This window comes from Hesperophylax consimilis, chromosome 29, assembly GCF_061612785.1.
Source record: "Hesperophylax consimilis isolate HC1 chromosome 29, BYU_Hcon_1.0, whole genome shotgun sequence".
In the NCBI taxonomy this organism is placed as follows: Eukaryota; Metazoa; Arthropoda; class Insecta; order Trichoptera; family Limnephilidae; genus Hesperophylax; species Hesperophylax consimilis.
Window position 1 is genome coordinate 10,592,188 of NC_142864.1, and position 22,993 is coordinate 10,615,180.

General features: G+C 36.3%; 1 protein-coding gene across 7 annotated transcripts in view; it reads right to left on the reverse strand.

The window, feature by feature from the left end:
• Positions 1 to 22,993, reverse strand: part of RhoGAPp190 (Rho GTPase-activating protein 190) — a 110,397-nt gene that overhangs the window by 13,945 nt on the left and 73,459 nt on the right. For all 7 annotated transcript variants that reach the window (XM_089649197.1, XM_089649198.1, XM_089649196.1 and 4 more), the window contains 4 exons: positions 19,770 to 19,890; positions 12,150 to 12,241; positions 9,642 to 9,775; positions 241 to 333 (listed from right to left, as the gene is read on the reverse strand). In XM_089649197.1, the coding sequence (XP_089505323.1) occupies positions 241 to 333; positions 9,642 to 9,775; positions 12,150 to 12,241; positions 19,770 to 19,890 (440 nt within the window). The remainder of the gene's footprint in view (positions 1 to 240; positions 334 to 9,641; positions 9,776 to 12,149; positions 12,242 to 19,769; positions 19,891 to 22,993) is intronic.

Here is a 22,993-nt window from a genome sequence, read left to right on the forward strand (position 1 = left end):
GTATACACTCAGTCAATTATAATATATATTAATTTATCAACAAATGTATTTTTTGTTTAGCCATTTAAAAAAATATATAAATCCAGTCTATTGTAAGATTCACAAAAGTGCCAGGGAACATTTCTCCACCTTCCTGTGTCAACTGTGGATATATATTTTCTTGCCGGTAAGGTTCGGACAGTTCAGACATTGGGCAGATTACCAGTTTAGCGGCTTTAGAGAAGTTGAGTTGGGAAGTACCTTGGGATGTGTGGGATTCAATCTGCCCCAGCCTGATCTCCTGGCTCGCCCCGTCTCATTCTCCTGCGCTGAGGACTCCTTGCACGATGACAACTGGAAACAAATCATCATGATGAATCAATAAAACTTCACAATCAGTCAATTCAATCTTGTCAGTCGCCAAGTCGAGTATACTATGTATGTAGTACGTAAAGTACAGTGATGGTATGCCAAAAAATTATCATTTTTTGGTTTGACTCAGGATTGTACCGTTCTCTCCAGGTACTGGAGTCAACCACGCTAACAACTTCTGATTGGGTAGGACCGACATTAATTTTGTATATTAACTGCTGTAATGTCATCTATATTGCCACCGAAAGTTGATAGAATGCATTGTCATCGATAACGAGTCCATCTGCAGAGTTTCAGCTTGATCGGACGTCGGGAAGTGGGTTAATTTCCACTTTCAAGATTAGCATTCATTCATTACTGAAAACAAAAGTGAAATTTAAATACATGTAAATCAACGCGAAGTATAAGACCTAGAACATCTGGGAACATGTATGTACCTAGATGCAATACGACAGCTGCACAACACCATCATGAATATATAGGCCCAAAGTTATTTAACGATTTACCGGATACAATAAAAAGTGAGAAAAATTATTTTAAATTTAAAAAAAAACTTTCGTTGTATTTTTACAGAGAATATTGACTTACTTTTATCGATGATTTTCAGATAAATTCTGTTGCTTATATTTTTGTTGATTTTTGTTGATATTCTGTTTCTATATTTATATGTAATTTTCTTATTGTACAATATTTTGTAGTATTTTACAGTATTTTTGAAAATATTATTTTTCCATTTTTGTAACTATTGTTACGTAATACAGTCTCCCTATAAATTAAAAGGATGGTTACCCTACAATTAAAAGGGCTTTGGTTACCCTACCCCACGCTACTCACGCAGTTGGCCGTGGCGTACGTGACAGACCCCCCACGCAGCAACCGCGGGTAGCCCACACTCTCCGGCCGCGCTCGCGAGTTCCCGACCTTCGCTTGCCTCGGTCGGCCGCCAGTCCAACTTTGACCCCGGTGGCGATAACAGTGTCCCTAGCGAGCAAACTGCTATGCTCGCGGAAATGGCGCGCAATTACGCGATATTAGAAACGGTCTCCTTTCTTGGATATAACTAAATGTTTCGCAAAGCCAATTCACCAAACATGTTTCAACACGGCAACTCAAACCTTACTCAATGGAGTCTCGCTTCCGGTAAATTCCTCGTGCGTGACGACACCAAAACTGCCGTTGCTTCTCCGGAAGCGCGGGCTTCTCAGCTCAACACGTCAGGCCAACCCCTCATCAGAACCCTGGATACTCGTAAGCTTTCTCGGCATACCCTTCCTTGTGTTAAATTCTTTTAACTTCATGTAAAAAATCCACGCTTCATCCGGTCGTCACATAGAGAGAAGAGAGTAGAGATCCAATTCAACCCTGTGTTTTCTTAGAAGATGATTAATATACCTTGTGCCTTTTACTCTTGTGTTATTATTGTGATGACCTTTTCCAAACTCCTGACCGATGGACGAAATAATGAATAAAGGAGCTGCCTACCCCTGATCGTACACGAGTTTCATCTGCTTACCCTTTCACTGAGCTAGCCAATTCATAACCTGGTTCGATTCCAGTTGGTTTTAACCATAAATATAGCACTGGCGCAAACGTGGGTTTTCTTTAGTTATTAAACGTCCATCAATAGGTCAGATTGGAAATAACTTTGCACTCTTTCACTGTGTTTTCATGTCTTGTTTTGTAATAACCATTGAATAACTATGTTTTCTTCCAATAAATCATAGCTGTTCTACAAACCATCGCGTCAAATCTAAAACAACCGTGTCACATTAAAACTGTTCTGTGTTAAATTACAACTTTTACGAATCGTCACTCGACAAAATTCAAGTACCGGTATTCTATCACAAAGTGCGCAATCAACGTTTACTTCTTTTCGGACATCTCAAACATCACATATTGATCCAAAACCATGAAGGTTTACTTTCCAAGTACAACTATTAGAGAGAACGAGCTACAATAAACTACAATTCAACAATTTCAAATCTTGTACATGATACAAAATAAATTTCTTGTTTGTGGAATTTATTAGTCAGTTCGTCTGCACATCAACACAACCAAGGAAATTAAAGCCCTTCTGCCATTTGACAATTCCGTTTTATATGTAATGAAGGTGGGTAGTGTATCCTTTTTAAAAAAAAAGTAGAAAGCCGACCCACTCTTTACTTATAATTGAGATTCGCGATTGACGTAAATCCCCGACTCTCGGCACTTCTCCGCCTAAAAAACCTGTCGTCGTCCAGGGAAAGGGAAACTTACGAGTAAATAACCAAACACTGGTTCTGCCTAAACTCAGACAATTTGTCACGAATCACAACAACCCTCCAATAATTGTTGAAGAACAAACAATACTCCCTCGAAATCTGTAATTTGAAATTTTTTTTTCTTTTCGAAAATTTTCTTCACAAATCAGGAACTTTGAATCTTTTTTAGAAATTTTTTTCAAAAACGCACATCTCAGGGACTTTTCCATTAAAAACACAAGGAAACCGCTGGCCATTTTTTTTCCATATTGGGACTTTGAAGAATTTCACAAAATTCTTCATCCACCATCACAAGCAAATCCCTGGTGTTTTTAAAAAAAAAAAAAGAAAACCAGCCACACACTCTGACAATTCTTTTCTTCTCACAAAGTCTAAATCAACTTCCACAAAATGAATCCTCAAAACAACACCTTAGGCATAATAGCCAACATCTGCTCTCAAAGTACGCAAAGCTTAGAAAAGGAATTAAAAGACAGGAATATTTCTCCCTTCAACAAGACCAAAAACGTCCTTTTTTTTTTTTTTTTTTTTTTATAGTGAATACCTCACAAGAGTCCCAACTGCTCCCGTCTGGAGCCAGTGAGACTATGGCATCCCCAATTGGGGGATGTTGTGAGGCTGAAGGTAAGTGGGGAAGGGAAAGAGGAAGGTGGGGAAGTACCTGGCTATTCAGATCTAGTCACTAAACACGGCTAAAGCCATTTGGAGCAACGTTTCAATTCTGAATGGTGGTCTTACACCAGGGCGATACTGGTAGTATCTTCCACTCTGGAACGTGCCGCAAATATACTATATATTATTTTAATTAATTTTAATTAATTAATTGTGAAATAACACAAATTAATCAAATAAAATTTATTTGCGCACGCCGGGTTCGAACCCGCGACCTTCGGAATGGCAGTCCAATGCGTTACCACTGGACTATGCCGGCCGTCAAAGTAATGATTAAGTACGCAACATTTTTCAACAGGAAATACATAAAAGGGCTATTTCAACCCGGCAGTATAATTGCTGACACAAACAAATACAATTTACGCAGGAAACATGTTACCTTTAAGGAAAACGACACAGTTTGGAGACGCAACAACACACTCTCACAAGGTGCTTTGTACTTCTCTGCAAAACTAGCTCCTCGCTTTGTTAAAGCAAAAGTGCTGAGAAAAATCTCAGATGTAGTATATACCCTATCGGACGCCTCTGGTAAACACATCGGTAACTACCACGTGAAAGATATTATCAAACTAGGAAGTGTGGACACAATGGACACCACCTTCACTAGGTCACTACACTCATAACTAACAAACTTCTGGCTCTACCTTTGTCCCACGAGATTTGGCCCTCGTGCAGACAAACAGCACGTTTTAATGCGTAAGTTTCATATAAAAACTCGCATTTCGACCTCTGCAAGGTAACCTTCTCATTTTTTCTAAAAACACAGAAGTGTCAACTGTGTTTTTTTAAATCATTTCTCACCCATACATGTACAACTATGCTCTTTTGTATAAACCCTTTTGTTATTTTTTGTTTTTTTGTCACACCTCACCGTGTAATGTTTATAATTGTACTCATATTTTGTACGTATCTTCTCTGGAACTGATCATTCCAGTCAAGAGACTTTTTACGCCTCCCAAACAGTTTATGCTCCCGGAGTCATGACCCTGGACATCAATTGTTAGTCGTCACCATTCTGACACTTACGACACTAAATACAACTATTTTTTGTCATAACTACCACAAAAAGTCACGTACAACATTGTATGTAAATGTTTTTTTAATTCTCTCATGTTCTTTGTTCTTCACATTGTTTTTCACATTGTTCTTTCACATTTGTTCGTCACATTTGTTCCAATGGGTTCCATCGTACATAAAACAATGGCCCTTTTGCAACATACACCCAATTGAGGTGAATATTCTACCCCTGTAATTTGTAATCATAATGCGTGTGTAAATTCCAGCTCGGTATCGTCATTTGATTCAAATTACACAGGTGTAACAAATAAAAGTTACAATTACCTTGGTTTAAAGTTTTTTTCAGTTTTTTCTAAAAAATTGAATGGCGCTCAACATTCCCATTTGCTCTAATTTGCTGTTTTTCAGAATTTGATATTGACACGTCAATTCTGAAAAAGGTTGTTGTAAAGGAGAACAAACACCGATTTGTCCTCCTCATCAATAACAATGTATCATACATAACACCTTTCGGTCATATTGAGTATGTAAAATCTTAAGATCTCAACTTCCTGACCCCAATTTGTTATATTATGTACTATATTTTGACTTAAATAGCATTAATTTGCCTTGTCAAATAAACCGAGCCAGGTCACTCATATTAAGTCATCCTGTGTCTCTAGGTGCCTTTTGTATTAAATTTGTATCATAAAGTTCACAACATTCGTGTTCGTGGCAAATGTGGCAACACCAAGTGTGTTTCCCGTTTTTGTTTGGTCATTTTAAGTAAGTAAAACCCTAAAAGGACTTAAATAAACCACTACAATCCTTTTTGTAAGCAAAGAGTTAGTAAAACCAATAGGTCTCTTCTGCTATACTGTGTGTCTTGTAAGACATCCTTAGGCATATGTCTTGTATTATTGCCAACTTAACGCATAAACCCAACCAAAGGTTATGCCATCGTCATTTTTTGATAATATCAATAGCCACTACTTGATTGTTTTTGACATTGTGTATGTATCTTTTTTCCGGTATTGAAATGGTACTTTTTTTATTATTGAACGTTGATATGTTATTTTCATGATACATGAGAATGTTACAATATCCACCATGAGACGAGGGATCGTTATAAAATCTAACACTATACATGAGAATGTTATAATATCTACCATGATACGAGAAGTTCGTTATAATTACTTTTTTTACTGGCTAACATACACTGTGGCCAAAGAGATAATTTGTTCCATAAATGGTTATAAATATCTAATGTTGTACCGGCCTTTCAATACTGGGGTTCTTTCGTAATTCGTTCAATTTCTACATGAGACGTGAAGACGTTATAATACTTACCATGATTCGTGCGAACGATACAATATCTTGTTGTTGTTTTCTTTAAATAAGTTGACACTATGTACTTGTTCTACCGGACGTAGATCATTTTACCCTGACTTGTCTCCCTTAGTTGGGATCCTTTTGTATAACTCATGACACTGAGGGAAATGTCCTTCACTGTAGTGAGAATTTTTTTGTTCTCTTCAAACAAACATGAAGCTGTGCATTCAGCAATTTTTTTTCGCTAACTGATACCTGTGGACTTCTTGTCAGCGGACCCAAGAACCATCCACTATCCATTGACCATGGACTAGCCATCAGCTTCACTTTTGGTTATGAGGTATCGTGTCGTGGGAGTTAATCGAGACAGTGACACAAAACCACCTAAATCGTTGTCTGGGAGACGAATAAGAAAAACTCCCAGGTTTGTGAAGCTTGAGCAAGGGTCTGTCATGTTCTCACAAACTGTAGAAGATTAAAAACGACCCCTAATCTTTCACCAAATACACGTGAAAGATTAGATTGTTATTACTGTGTATTCTCCTTCACCTTTTCATCAAATTCATGTATATTTGTAAAGAGTTAGGAAATTTGCTGGTTGATATATTTCGTCCTCACATAGAGATCGAATTGAGAATTAGCTCAGCCACTATCAATTTTCGCTACTCAACTCTCCATCCTTCACCCTTCCATCAAACTCATGTACATTTGTAAGAAGCTAGGAAATCTGCTGGTTGACCACATTTCGTTCTCTGAAAGAGATCGAACGGAGAATCAGCTCCATCACCAACAGACCTTCTCGCTCAACGCTATTTTTTTCATCCCTCATTATCCTTGAGGTTAATTTCATGAATCTGGAAGGTGTACCCTACGCACATAGCGTATCGTCTGTCTATAAGGCAATCTTTATCCATGAAATTTGCTTCAAAATAATCTCTCCTTTTCACCCCATTCCTAGGTAATCAACACATTTTTTGTAATTTTGAAAGTCGTAAGTTGTTATCGCTCAAGCGCTAACACCGGCCATGGAAGGCCAACTTCTTTCAGAAACTTGGTGTTACTACGGTACAACCACCTACCTATACCTTGTATATCAAATAGGTAACCTCACGCCAGTCGTGATATTTTTTTGTCTTCCCAATCTCGGGATACTCATGGTATAGTCAGCATATTGGATCTCTCTCTACTCTCTCCTCTCTAACCAACAACGTTTTTTTTTGTCTTTTTGTCTTTTCTCTTGAACACAATTTGTTTCTCTCCAAACGTTTTTTCATCATTGGTCTACCAGGCAGGTAAACTTCAAGAATTTTGGCTCTAATAATAACCTGTCCCTGGATTAAAAAGAAGACCAGCAGCCCCCCTCATCACCTGCAAGCTGAGCTTCACTCCATTGCCACCTTCACTTCCATCACTCACTTCTCTCCAATCTCTGCGTACCAAAAACACCCGACCGCACCCAAATTAGGTGTGAGTCGTGCGTGCAGTAGCAAATCAAGTTGTCTCATCATTCAAACCACATTCAAAAGAACCAACCTCAGAGCATGCCAGCTCAAGGTTAGTTATTGTTCCTGCAAATCAACCACTTGCCGTTGTGCAATCAACCACTCGCCGTTTGTACAAATCAACTACTTGCCGTTGTGCAATCAACCACTCGCCGTTTGTACAAATCAACTACTTTCCGTTTGTACAAATCAACTACTTGCCATTGTGCAATCAACCACTTGCCATTGTGCAATCAACTACTTGCCGTTGTGCAATCAACTACTTGCCATTGTGCAATCAACTACTTGCCGTTTGTACAAATCAACTACCTGCCGTTTGTACAAATCAACCACTTGCCATTGTGCAATCAACCACTTGCCGTTGGGCAAATCAACTACTTGCCGATGCGCAAACTCAACATAATAGCCATTACACGCATCAACCATCAATCAATTTACTGGTATTACTCCATGTTATTACCAACTTCATTTCACCTTGACAACCACTGCTCCACCACATCAGCACAATGGAATTCACGCTGGTACAACAACAGAACCCGGATACTTCTGGCCCTCCGCATCACCATCTCTCAACCACAACCAAGAAGCACAGTTCAATTTCTATGGCCCTAGTGATACTTGAGTGCAATCTCAAATGGGTCAAGTTACAGTGAAAATGTAACTTTAATAACTTCAGTGAAATTACGTCTACTTGGTACTCTACGAAAACACTACGCTCTTCAAACTTAGCTTACAGACCAATGAAATGTTAGAGTCCTTTTTGTTCTTTTCATCACTGCATAACCTTGTATGTTGTTCTTGTCATCATTGCATAACCTTGTATGTTTGTCTTTTCATCACTGCATAACCTTGTATGTTGTTCTTGTCATCATTGCATAACCTTGTATGTTTGTCTTTTCATCATTGCATAACCTTGTATGTTTGTCTTTTCATCACTGCATAACCTTGTATGTTTGTCTTTTCATCATTGCATAACCTTGTATGTTTGTCTTTTCATCACTGCATAACCTTGTATGTTGTCTTTTCATCATTGCATAACCATGTATTTTATTTTTTTCTTTGTTTGTGTAAATCAACACTGCTTTTCTCTCTCTCTACTTCCCCCACGACAAGGTGAAGAGGATTTTTTGCGCCTAAAGCTTCATTACCACGTCGCCTTTTACTGGCGGAGGGGGAATGTGTTACGTAATACAGTCTCCCTATAAATTAAAAGGATGGTTACCCTACAATTAAAAGGGCTTTGGTTACCCTACCCCACGCTACTCACGCAGTTGGCCGTGGCGTACGTGACAGACCCCCCACGCAGCAACCGCGGGTAGCCCACACTCTCCGGCCGCGCTCGCGAGTCCCCGGCCTTCGCTTGCCTCGGTCGGCCGCCAGTCCAACTTTCACTCCGGTGGCGATAACAGTGTCCCTAGCGAGCAAACTGCTACGCTCGCGGACATGGCGCGCAATTACGCGATATTAGAAACGGTCTCCTTTCTTGGATATAACTAAATGTTTCGCAAAGCCAATTCACCAAACATGTTTCAACACGGCAACTCAAACCTTACTCAATGGAGTCTCGCTTCCGGTAAATTCCTCGTGCGTGACGACACCAAAACTGCCGTTGCTTCTCCGGAAGCGCGGGCTTCTCAGCTCAACACGTCAGGTCAACCCCTCATCAAAACCCTGGATACTCGTAAGCTTTCTCGGCATACCCTTCCTTGTGTTCAATTCTTTTAACTTCATGTAAAAAATCCACGCTTCATCCGGTCGTCACATAGAGAGAAGAAAGTAGAGATCCAATTCAACCCTGTGTTTTCTTAGAAGATGATTAATATACCTTGTGCCTTTTACTCTTGTGTTATTATTGTGATGACCTTTTCCAAACTCCTGACCGATGGACAAAATAATGAATAAAGGAGCTGCCTACCCCTGATCGTACACGAGTTTCATCTGCTTACCCTTTCACTGAGCTAGCCAATTCATAACCTGGTTCGATTCCAGTTGGTTTTAACCATAAATATAGCACTATACATATTATTATCTATATATATAAGCACATAGACTAGCTCCCCAGTTTGACCCGAGAATATTTCTCTACAAATTGGGTAAACAAAAAAAAGTGATGTCTGATATGAAATGTAATATATTTTTATCTCTTGTGAATATTTACTTTTTTTCTAAATAAATAAAAAATAAAAAATAAATGTATGTATTTAAATGCTTGATCGGACATCGGCAAGTGGATTAATTTCCACTTTCAAGATTTGCATTCATTCATTACCGAAAACAAAAGTGAAATTTAAATACATGTATGTATTTAAATGCTTGATCGGACGTCGGCAAGTGGATTAATTTCCACATTCAAGATTTGCATTCATATATTACTGAAAAAAAAAGTGAAATTCAAATACAAGGATGTATTTAAAACGGCGGTACTGAAGAGTTGGAGCAGTCAATACCAAAGGTTAATAACGTTGCGGATAATAAATAGAATTAAAGTGTGCGTGCTCTGCGTGATGTGTTAAATTAGTTAGTATACCTGATCATCCATCTCGCAGGAGGTGTACGGCAGGGAGGGGGGTGTGGTGTTGTGCAGCAGGTTGTAGCCCACCCGAGTGGGGGGAGGACCCCCTCCCCCCTCACCTCCGCTGCCCTCGCTCGACTCTTCCTTGCCTGCAACGAGATAAAAAGATCTTAATAAACCGTCTGTACCTCAAAGTTCTGAGGCCTTCTTTGTGTGTCGTCATTTTTAACGACTGACGCACATGTGACCAATTTTAGATTTGGCCGCACTCATTACCTCCAATTATGAACGCGATGCACCATGTCGAGAAACATTCGGAATAGGGCCGCTAACAATAACACTCCTTATGTAAATGGCGATAAGGTTTAAATTCCCGCTTAGCCGCCTGTTTTGATTTATCAAGAAAAAAAACATTGTCAAAAAGTGTTTTATTTTATTTTGCAAAATTCAGGCACAAATATTTAGATGTGTTACGATCGGTAACCGGATAAATCATCACAATTCACATGAAACAAAAACTTAATTAACTGGGTTATGTAGGTTAGGTTAAAAAAAAAATTTTTTTCATCCTTTCTAATGACTTTATATCACTTTTTAAAAGTGTGTTGAATTGTCACTGTGTTGAGTTATCATGGAACCGTTACGATCATTTTATGAAGAACTTAATTTGCAACATTGTGCAATAAATCCATAACCGAAAATGAGTTTGTAAGTTGGAGATTTTGAAATTTAAAGCAGTTTTTTAAGGCATGATACTTTATTTTTTTCTAGGCTTATAAAAAGACTTATCAAAAAAATGCTCAGTTGTTTCAAAGGCCAAGATGTGTTACACTTGCAGTATTTAATTAAAGCATGTAATATATTTCTAAACATCACATTTTGAAAGGAAAAAAAATACAAGATTTCGCATTATGTACTACATAGCAGGCTCGGTCCGTCCATACATGCTGTGAATGCTCCGCATCCCTTGCATTTTAGAGTAAAAAGATTTGGACTTCTTGGCGTAAACAGCAATTTAAATATTTTAATATTTCTACAGCGACCTTAATGTGATTTTTTTACAAAAACGGTGCTGTAAAAAATCATACAAATATTTTCATATTATCGTCCCGTTTCTGTGAACACACAACGAACGACACAATACAAATAGTGCGGGCGAGTCTAAATACTGTGAAATGCGTAAAACACACTGTGGTGTGGAAGCGATCTATAAACCGTATCCAAGAATGCTAGAACGTACGTTATTTCCGCGCATGAACACTGAGACCCGCAAGCCAATATATTTGTCAACTTTATACAATATTAATGACAGCATCCAACGAACAAAAACCGTCTTTAATGCTCGTATGTATAATGCACAGAATCGTATACTCTATTACTAATCCATTGGATTGTATGCGCGCGCTGCTTTGACAGTTTTCTTTGAGCTTGGATACTTCGATAACGTGTTCAAAATGATAATAGTGAATTGTGTGGTTGAATTATTAATGCGAAAAAGTTTTGTGTCTCGGCCATTTGCGAAAAAAAAAACTTATTCTGGATACTGGAAATATTGAGTTATGGAGCTTAATGGATTTATGGAGATAATTTTAGACGGTACCTAATTGTATCTTGTTCGTGGGCTAGCATCTAGACGTGCATATTAAGTACGTAGTAAGTACGAGTATAAACATTTGATGTCCAGCATCCCTTCTACAAAAAGTCACCGACCGCCACTGCTACATAGTGCTTCGTCTTAACACTGTAGCGGTAGGAACTGTCCGCTTACTTAGCAAGACTTCTAGACACGCGTTGGCATTGAATTACAGCTGCCACTCGGTGGATTCAAAGAAGCTGCGCATTGAATTCCAGAGAAGCCGGGAGTTGGTTTTCGAGGCGAGTGGGGATCACACCTGAGAGCGGGCTGCTTGATCGTCGGGAGATTAATACACGCACGTGAGACATTTTATTAATCCTCATGAAAATAGACACATAATCTTTTAGATATCACCATGTTTATAAATTCGTTTAGACTAGTTTCTAGACTGGCGCTCAGTGGTGATGTTTTATTTTAAGATGTTTAGTTAATATAATTTTACGAGTAAATGTCGTGGCCAAGTTCAAATTACGTTGCGCTTTCAAATAGCCAACCACCCCTGGTTTTCTAAATTTAAGTCTTTGCTCTTGTATTTAAAGTTTAAATTAAATATACTATCATATTATTATATCTCAATTGATATTCTGAGTGTTCATTTCAATTCCCCTTATTGCTGCAAGCTATGGTGGAGCATATTACCAGAATACGGTAAGTTTTAATACATGTGGTGACAATCTACGTTACAACACGGAAACAAATAAACTACTTACTGTGGTTTAAAGTCAATGAATCGAGCTTACTTCAACATTTTTCCCATATTTTTTGGTGTTATAAAAAAGAATAAATTCCCTACTCTAATTTGGGTAGCTGTAGCTTGAGTAGTTAGGTTAGTCACTTGAGTGGTTACCAAAAAGAAGAAGATATAATAATATTATCATGATTTTTACCTGTTTCTCTGGCCCTGTAGCCACTGGGCAGTTCGGGGGGCCCCACAAATACCCCCAGTCGGGGGGCCCTGGGTGCAGGTACTGCTACCAACCTACGCAAAATAAACTCTCATTAGTATCAAACATCGGTAAAATTAACAGAAATCAGTCTTCAAACAAAAACGTGAAAGGTTTAACCTGTGGAAAATCGTTTGTGGACCAGTGACAAGAATTTTTTTTCCGCCGTTCATGCGCTGCTGGCATTGGAATTTCACCCTAGCTGGAATTTTTTGGTATGCGATTTAAACCTGTATGTCATGAGAAAGTGCATAATTTTTTTGAACCGAATTGCTGGCACTTCTTAAGGGTCTGGTGTTCCAAAGGTTAATGACACTATTTATCAGTTGTCCTCCAAATCTCCGGGTGGACCGTTAAAGTATTATAACGTTTCTAGAGATGTCCACAGTTAAGGAACCCAACTAGTGTAGTTCCAACTGCTCCCAATAGGGTCAATCCGCACCAAATCATCCAGGCCATGTCACCCACCATCTCAGATTTTGATGAAACTTTAAATTTTTAATCCTTCCATATAGATAAGAAAATATACCAAATTTTACCTTCCTACCTCAACTCGTTTTTTTTTTATGGGCAGTTGAAGTTTGGGCAAAATAAGCGTTTTTACATATTCCGAGCACTCCGGAAGAGCTTGTACCTTCAATGAAAAAAAATTGTATCTTTGTCATTTATAGTGCAAATGCAATGAAAATTTTCAATATTATCAAGAAAACTATGCTGATGGCAGAAAAAAATAAATAAACCCTTTACATTTATCTACTTGACTTTAAAAAATTACCAAAAGTAATTTTTTAAGTAATTTTTGGGACGGAAAAGGTACTTTACAAAAAAGCAATATCTCGGGAAGGTACAGTGTTAATGAAGTAATTTTTTTTTTTATTCATATCTACAAATAGCATAGAATAAAAGAATAGAATAAAATTCATGGCATTTTACTTGCTTCAATAAATAAAATCCATTTTAAACTTTTTTCAAACTTTTTGTAATTTTTTTTTATTCTTATCTACAATAAACATAGTACAACCTAAAAAAATAAAACTCCTGGTATTTTGTGTGCTTCACAGTGTAGAAACGTTTTTAAAATAAGAAATCTTTATCATACAGAATTGTTCTAGGTTTTTTAAAATCTAGATACAAAAATAAATAAAATCCATTTTAAACTTTTTTCAAACTTTTTGTGATTTTTTTTATATCTATTTTTAGTTTGTAATTGGGCAAGTTATAGTTTAGGTATATAGCTAGTAATATAGGTTGAATGAATGGACTAATATCAAAGAAACAGTCCTAGAGACAAGTCACTACATGGAAATGATGTATCTGCAACAAGAACAAGACAGAACATGAAAATTACTATCTGCCTCATCACTAAGTTTGCAGGATACTACATGCTTTGTTTCCTCTGACATGCTTAGTTCTGAGTCAGCTTCAAAGCAGTGATCATCTATATAAATACAGTAGTTGTTTCATGTTATGGTGTACGTTGTTAAAATGTCTCTAATCGAAACAAGTTTAGTTAAATGTAGTGTGGGACAACATAATGGTACTGAATGTCACAAAAAAAGTTATACTAAGTCAGAGAAATTAACGAGTGTGGATTTGTTAAGTGAATTTGAAAAAAAGCTTATTCAACAAAGAAGTTTTGTATCTACAGACTTGGTTTTCAACATTTGTGAGCACCACAGAATATTTAACTTAAATAAATATGAAACATTTCAAAAAGCTTGTTTTGACCCGTTCCAAAGCCACAAAAGGAAAATTACAAAAACTTTAAGAACAGTATCCTTGGAATTTTCAGAGAACATTAATACCATTCTAAAAGTAACTAATAAAGCAATCCCTGGACAAAAAATTTGTAATGCATGCAGAGCAAAAATTAGTAAGAGCCAAAACCTTAACAATGAAATTGAAGAGCTTAACACTTTTCAAGAAGACATAAGTGAAGTTGAAAATGTTTTAAACAAAGAAATTTTTTTACAAGAAATCAACACTTCTTTAACTGACATTGGAGAATCTCCATTTAAACTACATGCAATACCATCCCACAGTAAGTCTAGTTACGCTAAACGGAAGTTAGATTCTGCTTGTTCAACCATAAAGAAAAAAGTAAGTAAAGTTTTAGAAAAAGAATTTTCCCCAGTAAAATGTGATGCAAAAATACCAAGATGTATTCAAGAAAAAGCTAATGACATGGACAGGCTTGTTGAGTTGGTTAAAAAAAAATTGGAAACACAAGTTACACGCCGTGAGAGAATTCAGCTTCTAACTCTCGCTCCAACTTCGTGGAGTAGAAAAAAGGTTGCTGAAGAATTCAGTGTTGGTGAATACTCAGTTCGTAAAGCACGAGAGCTACTAAATGAAAATGGTATCATTGCTTTACCTGATCCAAAAAAGGAAAACCATTAGACCAAGGAACAGTTACTTTGGTTAAAAATTTCTACCAAAACGATGAATTTTCTCGTGTTATGCCAGGGAAAAAAGATAAAGTTAGCATAACCAAAAATGTTTATGAACAAAAAAGACTATTGCTTTGTAACCTGAATGAACTTTATGCTACCTTCAAGTTTGAATACCCTGCTTCAAAAATTGGGATTTCGAAATTTTGTTGGTTGCGTCCCAAATGGTGTGTGCCAGTAGGTTCTCCAGGCTCTCATTCTGTCTGCGTTTGTGCAATTCATCAAAATGTAGTGTTGCTTCTTAATGCTTGTGACAGTGAAGAAACGTACAATGATTTAATGGACTACTTAGTGTGCTCAAAGAACAATAGAGACTGTATGCTTCGACATTGCGATAAGTGTTCAACATCTAGTGAAAATCTTAAGAAACATTTGTTAGAAAAATTTGAAGAATGGGACCAAGAAGATGAAATTACATACAGTGCATGGGTAACTACTGATAGAACACAGCAGGTTTCAGTTACAGTTCCCTTTCATGAATATGTAGAACATCTTGTGAAGAGTCTTGTAAAACTTCTTCCTCATTCTTTTATAACAAAGTCTCAATCAAAATATCTCAAAGAGTCCCTAAAAGCACAGCTTCAGATAAATGAAGCTGTTGTGTTATTAGACTTCAGTGAAAACTTCTCCTATGTTATCCAGAATGAAGTCCAGGGTTACCACTGGACGCAAGACAGTTGTTCACTCCACCCAGTGGTAATTTACACTTGTGAAGAGCCTGGCAAAGATCTCACAGTGTCAAGCTTGTGTGTAATTTCAGATGACTTGGAACATGATGTAAGTTTCGTTTACGAAACTAAAAAAATTGTTGCTCAATTTTTAAATCAAAAATTTCCCCAAATTCAAAGTGTTCATTATTTTACTGATGGTTGCGCAGCGCAATATAAAAACTGCAAAAACTTTTTAAATCTGTGTCACCATCAAAAAAACTTCAACTTGAAAGCATGTTGGTCGTTTTTTGCTACGAGTCATGGGAAATCTCCCTGTGATGGAATAGGTGGAACAGTAAAACGTCTTCTAACTAGAGAAAGTTTGCAACTTGGCCCTGGAAACACTATCACAACTGTAGACAAAACTTTTAAGTTTTGTCAGTCGAGAGTAGAAAATATATATTTTTACTTGCTGAGAAAAGAAAGCTTATTCACTTGCAGGCAACAATTACAGCAGCGTTTTTCACAAGCTAAAACAATACCAGGCACTCGAGGTTTCCACTGCTTTGTTCCTCTGTCTGAAAATGAAGTTGGCACAAAAAGGATAAGTTCAGATTCAGATTATGCTTTGATTTTTAACTTCAGTGGGGAACGAAATCGCTCTGAGCAACTAAGTATGGTACAAATTTGTACAAACTCTTATGTAGCTTGCGTATATGACAACCATTGGTTTTTTGGACTTGTGGTTTCCAAAGATGAAGACGAGTGTGATGTATCAATCAAGTTTATGCATCCTTTTGGCCCAGCTCCATCCTTTTACTGGCCACATCAAAAAGAAGATATTTGTTTTGTTCCACTACAAAATATTTTTAATATCGTTGACCCTCCCACAACAAAAGGTTCAGGAAGAGCTTACTACTTTCTTGAAAAAGACGTTCATCATGCTGATCAAAAGTTCAACCATCTTATGGGTCAGATCAAGAATAAAAGTAAAAAATGAACTTGAACATTTATTTGTAAACAATATTATTGTAATGTACTTTCATTTAACCTAATCCTACATTGCCTGTTTTATTTTTATTGTATTTGTTTTTTAAAGAGTTAACTTTGTATTGAAAAGAGTTAAAAAGTTGATCTTGTTATAAAATATTGCTATGGTGTATGCATTCAGGGTAAGGAACAAGGTACATTATTTTGTTGGTGCCTTAAGCTTACATTGCAAGCTTACCAGCATGTTGTAAAGGACCGAATAAGTTTGACTTTTTTTATTTGCAAATACAGTATCTAGATTTTAAAAAACTTGGAACAATTCTGTATGATTAAGATTTCTCATTTTAAAAACGTTTCTACACTGTGAAGCACACAAAATACCAGGAGTTTTATTTTTTTAGGTTGTACTATGTTTATTGTAGATAAGAATAAAAAAAAAATTACAAAAAGTTTGAAAAAAGTTTAAAATGGATTTTATTTATTGAAGCAAGTAAAATGCCATGAATTTTATTTTTGTATGTGATTCTATGCTATTTGTAGATATGAATAAAAAAAAATTACTTCATTAACACTGTACCTTCCCAAGATATTGCTTTTTTGTAAAGTACCTTTTCCGTCCCAAAAATTACTTAAAAAATTACTTTTGGTAATTTTTTAAAGTCAAGTAGATAAATGTAAAGGGTTTATGTATTTTTTTCTGCAATCAGCATAGTTTTCTTGATAATATTGAAAATTTTCATTGCATTTGCACTATAAATGACAAAGATACAATTTTTTTTCATTGAAGGTACAAGCTCTTCCGGAGTGCTCGGAATATGTAAAAACGCTTATTTTGCCCAAACTTCAACTGCCCATAAAAAAAAAACGAGTTGAGGTAGGAAGGTAAAATTTGGTATATTTTCTTATCTATATGGAAGGATTAAAAATTTAAAGTTTCATCAAAATCTGAGATGGTGGGTGACAAATCCAAAATTTTCTGGATGATTTGGTGCGGATTGACCCAATAGCCTAGAGCCAGTGAGACTATTACGTCCTCAGTTGGAGGTGAAGGAAATGATTAAGAGGAAGGTGAAGTGAAGTACCTGGCTATTCAGATCTGCGACTCTTCAGACCAAACACCGCTAATGCCATTTCAAGCAACATTCTAATTCTGAATGATGGTATTCATTAGGCTGATACTGAGAGCATCTTCCACTCTTGAACGTGCCACAAATATACTATGTATATAATCACTTGAGCGATGGGTTGTATATATACATTTGCCATATTATTTAATTAATAATATTCCTCAATATATTAATATGTAAACATATGAACTGCTTACTGCGGTTTAAAGCCAATGAATCCACCTAGACTTCGCTGATTATCACATATTTTTAGGTTCCATACAGTATAACAAACGTTTCGCAAACTTGCCACTTGAAAAGACGCAGAGATTTTAGGCTTCCCAAAACTAAACTTTCATGCACACAAAACAGTGCGTTTTATAAAGGGCAAAAACTTTATAATAACCAGAGATGTGCAAAATGGGTACCCAAAACCATTTGAAATGCAAAATGGAAATGGGTCAAAACTTTTCCATTTGAAAATGCAAAATGGTTTTTAGAAAAGCATTTCAAATGCAAAATGCAAAATACCTATTTTCAAAATGCATTGAACATGCAAAATGGTTTCTCAGGTGAAACAATTAAAATAATTATAGAATTTTTAAACAATTTTGTCATTTAATAATGGACATCAATGTAGAACAAACATATTACATGATGGTAAATCCAAAAACACCACGACTACAGATTATGAAACCACAAAAAATTTGCGCGGGACTAATGTTGCCAACGTAAAAACATAGAAACTGCTATCTAACATTTAATATTACAGCGTCATGGCCATGTTCAGTATTTGAATCAGTATTTATTGTAATAGTATCACTCAATTGCCAGGGCTCCTACCAGGGAGCAACTTGACAAATGTAAATTATCTCTCATAGCGAGGTTGAGGACCGACTGATATTTGGGGCTTATGAAAAAAAGATGAGTGGAGAAAGTAGGAAGAATGTTGCAAAAAAGCATTTAGAATGGAAAATGCATTGAGAAAAGCATTTAAAATGCAAAATGGTTTTTAGAAAAGCATTTAAAATGCAAAATGGAAAATACCCATTTTGCATTTTGCATTTCCATTTGAAATGGATTTATTTGAAATAAAGCACATCTCTGATAATAACCTACCAAATGTCATAAAGGAAGCCCCAAGCCTTAGCACTTTTCCTAGGACATGCGCTTTATATGTAAAAAATAATTTTTGATTGTTGAACATACTCGCCAATATTATTTTAGTCACCTAGATATCTTATATAATGTAATTTTGTGTATTTATCTTTTTCTCTTAAAATGTAATTGTTATTTTTTGTATTTTTTTATATTTTTCTACTAAATGTATGAAAAAATTTGCGTACATCTAAATAAAGATTTAAAAACAAACAAAATAATATGCAAAAAATCGCTTGAGTGGATATTATTTTAAATTAATAGGGAATTCTCTTCTCACCAAAAAACACTTATTATTAATTATTCACATGTAGAAACACTTCAGACACAAGAATACATAGTTTTTATAATTTTCAAAAATCATTTATTAAAGTTATAATGACTTTAAAAACAGGCGCGAACGAAATATTTCAATGCAGCTAAAAACGCCCGGTGATTGATCAAGCGTTCAAGGGCGAACGATGACGTCACTGTTGACCGGCCCGAGTAGATCCTGCAAACCGATGGCGGCGGCAGCGGCAAAGGTGTGACGTAGCGGTTAAAATGGCGCATGACCGTTTTCAGAGCCGAAATAGCACGCAATTTTTAAAACAACTACAAAAAATTGAAAATGCATTTTAAAAAAAAGAAAAAAAAGAGGCACATAATAAAATAATTATCTTTATTGAAATAAATTATTTACAAAATGCACGAGAATTCCCTATTGATTGTGAAGCAACACAATAAAATTTAATTGCACACACTGGGATTTGAACCAGCGACCTCCCGATTCATAATGGTATATTTTAACTTTATCGTTCAGTGATGTCTGCGCGCGCCTATGGGATCTATGCAGACCATCCCTTTATCAATAATAGTAATAATAATTGCTAATAAATGAATACCCTCACCTCTAAGTAAATTTTAGGCCAGACATGCAAGTATGAATTTTGTCACGCAACAGTTTCTTCACTGTTTAAAAATCCATTGCAGTAACTAAAAAACCAACCCCAATACATTGCTACATGCGTGAAGCTGTGGATTTTGAAACTGTTGCATTGACAGAAGTCAACCATGTCCGCCTGGCCTTATTCTACGGAATAAATTATACACATTACAAAAAAAAATCTTCAAACTCACTCTTCCGTCTTCTGGTTAGACACTAGAGTGCGAAAGATGGCTAGCCGATCCCGTATATAGGTACGGCAGTGCATATTGAAATACGTGTACCTCTTCCTATAGGGCTTGTGGTGGTGTTGTTTGGTCGTTCCAACGGTGCGGCGGCCGCCTGCCCCCGCGCGTCCCACCTCCTCCTCTACGCTCGAGCATTCACTGTCCGTCTCGGAGAAGGCTAGAAATGATGATGATGACGGGGATATTATAAAACACCTTTCGTAAATAGCTGTCAAGAATTCCAGACTTATTGTGTCAAGACTGGAAGTGTTGACGGTAGAAAAAGAAATTTTAAATAAACAGAGAAAAGCTGGATATAATAAAGATAATGGGGATATTATAAGATGCCTTTGGAAATAGCTGTCAAGAATTTCAGACTCGTATTATATCATGACTGCAAGAGTTGACAGAAATAAAAAATGTTAATTACAAAGTAAAAGTAATAGAAAAGATTGGAAGTAATGATGAGAGGAATATATTTTTCTATTGGAAATATCTATCAAGAATTCTAGCCTTATTATGTCAAGACTGGAAGTGTTGACGGTAGAAAAAAAAAGTTTAGTAGAATTAACAAAGAAAGCTGGATTTAATGAAGATGACGGGGATATTATAAGATGCCTTTAGAAACAGCTGTCAAGAATTCCAGCCTTATTGTGTCAAGACTGGAAGTGTTGACGGTAAAAAAAAGTGTAGGAAAAAGCTGGATATAATAATTATAAGATGCCATCAGAAATAGTTGTTAATATAATGCAGTTTGTATTATATTAAGGCTGCAAGAGTTGACGTTAGAAATAAAAAGGTGTACATTATTTAAGTTAAATTAATAGAAAAGACCGGTAATAATGATGACAGCAGGAATATGATATTTTTGTATTGGAAATATTTGTTTTGAATTCCACTCTTGTATTATAAGCGGGCTGGAAATATTAAGTGGAAATAAGAAGTGTAAATTATTTTTAAAAATATTTTAAATAACAGTGATAGAGAAGATGATGATGGTGGTGATTGATGTTATGTAACTGGCAACACTTTCAGACTTTTAGAATACATAACTGGAAGTGTTAACAGTAATTCCAGACTTGATATGCTCGTAGTTTAGTTCAAACTAAGAGATTTGAAATATTACGAAAGTTTATTAGTAAAATTGAAACATTGTCAAAAAATGGCAAATCAGCACCATTTTGCCTTTTCTAACATTTGATAGGTCCCCAATCAAATCCCGACTCTAGGTCCGTTCAGGCATTCTATCAAATAGTGATCAGCTGAAAGGCATAACAGGTGTGCTTTACCTGTGATCACAATTTGATCAAAACCAGAAATCGACCTAGAATCGGCGCTTGATGGGGACCTATTGAAATATTTTTAAAAAAAATGGACCTTCCTTGCCATTTCAATTTCCGTGAAACGCCCTAATGTAACTGATTAGTTTTATTAGTAAATAATAAAATATAAGACATTTAAACTTTTCATTTCAACAACTATTTCTATTTCCTTTTTTATTTAACTTAGCTTGTGCGGGAATAGGATTGAGTTGTGGCTGTTGATGTACATTATGACCGTGACTGTAATCAGAGTGCAAAAGGGGGGGCCCATCCGATCCAGCCACAGACCCAGTCCCAATAATATAATAAGTGTCATCATAATCATAATGTTCTTACAGCTAGTGCAAATAGAGTCAAATGGATTATTGGCCATGGGATAAAGTATACACAATCACAATAATATAAACAAATTTTAATTTTAAAGTTCCCACATCCAATATTTTTGAAGTCATTCTAGTTCTAAATACTCGGCCTGTTTGTTCAAAGTGTATAAAACCACCATTTAAAACTGTTTTGGGATGTTTCAACCTCTATCACATTTGATTAATTCTCAGTCCATAGCAGCATGACCGTTATGTTTGACAATGGGTCTACATCATCTTTGGGGTCTTTTTGAAGTAAAGGAGAAAACACAGAGGCTAGCAAGTAATTCCACAGCCCAGCTGTTGAACGAAGCAGAAGCAACTCGTTCTCATGTTGAATGTTAACCGAGTACAAATGTTGGGCGTGTGTTTCCCGACTGTGCACCGGTGCCAGAAGGAACAATGACGCTAGTTCCCCGGAGCATCTTCCAATACTGGTAGAACAAGGTCAACATTCTCACCTAGCGTCTGTGCTTCAAGGACTGGCATCTTTAAGTTGGTTAACCTTTCCCTCACTGTGCTAAAAAAATCGCGTTCCGGTGCTGTGTAGTCAATACACATCTCAAAATAAGCGATTTAATATCGGAAAAATATGAATATTCATAGCTAATCGCTTATGTTTATTATATTTTATGTCAAAAGTGATAATAATTGTAATTTAATTGCTGAAAACATGAAAAAACCATCAGCAGATGCTAAAAAAACGTGCGAGGAGTCCACATCTAACGACGGTCCGCGACCAACTGGCTTGCGGCTAGCATGATGATGATAGCATGAACATATCGATGATCTAAATAAAAATACAACTGAGGACGTGTGGATTTCTCATGTTCCCGCGTAGTGAACTAAAGCGGGACATCAATAGCGTGTCATTTCCTCGCACACTCTTCGCGTAGCATTGTCACACGGTTGATTGTATTGGTGTATTTGTTTCCGATTTTTAACAAAAATCTCTGATTTTTAATTGAATTTGATAACTATGTAAAATTTTATTTTTTAATTCAGTGCATAAATGTATAACGGAGGAATACCTAAAATCTGAACCCAGAATTTATTATATTTATAGAGTTATTAAAGTTATTAGAAGCAATGTGTAGTAAATACACACAACAGATAAGGAAAGGTTAAGATAGAGGAATCTATCAAACAATTGTCAATCAAATAAATAATGTGACAGAGATTTACACAACCCAACCTTAACAGTTGTTAATCTCACTTTGAGCAATTTGGCCTTATGCAGTGAAAACCCAATTCTCTGTGCAGCTAGATTCAATTTAATCCATAAATCTTTTCAAAGCGATGACTGTTAAAATTAAGTTTCCACTGCAAAAAATAATATCGCGCTGTCACAGAATCTCAGGAAATTGGACATTTCAAAACATGCATAGAGAAAATAGAGAGTAGTCAACCTATTTACATGAACTCTCGTGTTCGACAGTCCAAAGATACTCACAAACAGTGCGCAACATCTAGTAACTCTAATAATGTGTTAGCTTGTATTGGTGAATACAATATTGCATGCCGTTCTTGAGAGAATTGAATTTTTATACTGACGAACTATTCATATTGCGTATGTACGGGCGCAAACAAATAATTC